This window comes from Austrofundulus limnaeus, unplaced genomic scaffold (assembly GCF_001266775.1).
Source record: "Austrofundulus limnaeus strain Quisiro unplaced genomic scaffold, Austrofundulus_limnaeus-1.0 Scaffold3828, whole genome shotgun sequence".
Classification (NCBI taxonomy): Eukaryota; Metazoa; Chordata; class Actinopteri; order Cyprinodontiformes; family Rivulidae; genus Austrofundulus; species Austrofundulus limnaeus.
Genome location: NW_013956230.1, coordinates 1 through 767, shown reverse-complemented (window position 1 = coordinate 767; position 767 = coordinate 1). Strand labels below are relative to the sequence as shown.

Sequence of the window (767 nt, the reverse complement as noted above, 5' to 3'; positions counted from 1 at the left end):
GCTTAGCCCAGGAGATCAGAAATAAAAATCGCATTGAGGTCAGATCCATCCAAGGAAGCCTAAAAAGAAAGCTCCAAGATGCCAAGGATGAAGCGGACAACAAGTACAGGGAGCTTCAAAGAACAAAAGAGGACATTGTCAAGGAAGTCAGAAAACATGGTGGTCCTTGTCTCACACTGGAGGATGTTGATTCCCTGCTTTTGGAGGGTGGCAAGTCTGCCTTAAAAGCAGAGATTAAGTACCAGAAGATGGTCCTCAACCAGAAAAGCAAGTTCCTGAGAGTGACAGGCAGCGCAGCAGATCTTAAAGAAAATCTACGCAACTTCTTCCACCAAAAAGAAAAATCAGGTATGTTGCAACTTGCAGATCTTTGCACAGTAAAATAAGTTTCAGTGTCACCCAGTACATTTAAAATTAAGTCTATTCTGTAGATATCGCACAAACATTTTTTTCCTGTCTAATCTTTTCAGATGCAGCCATTTCAACCAATGCTGAGCAAAAACAGTTTACGTATCTTGATAGTGATGAAGAAGACCTGATGCTTGCCAGTCCAGTTCCATTGGCACCATCCCATCAGTCGCCGTCCTCAGAGAATGAGCCTAAAAGTGAAACTGAAAACAGTGACACTGAAGATGATTTCGGTAAGATGTGTATTTTAAATAACAAATAACAAAATGAAGTTAATTTTCCACTACAGAAAAATGCTAAATCCCTGGGTATGTCAACTGTCTCACTATCTATATCCTCGATGGCCACTACCCTTCATG

General features: G+C 40.9%; 1 protein-coding gene across 1 annotated transcript; it reads left to right on the top strand.

Moving 5' to 3' along the window:
- On the top strand, window positions 1–641 carry LOC106512002 (uncharacterized; the record flags this gene model as incomplete). Its single annotated transcript, XM_014000708.1, is given in 2 exon segments — window positions 1–348; window positions 471–641. Coding segments are annotated over 2 exon segments (519 nt in total), but the record flags the coding sequence as incomplete, so codon positions are not given.
- Between the last annotated feature and the right edge of the window lie 126 nt (window positions 642–767).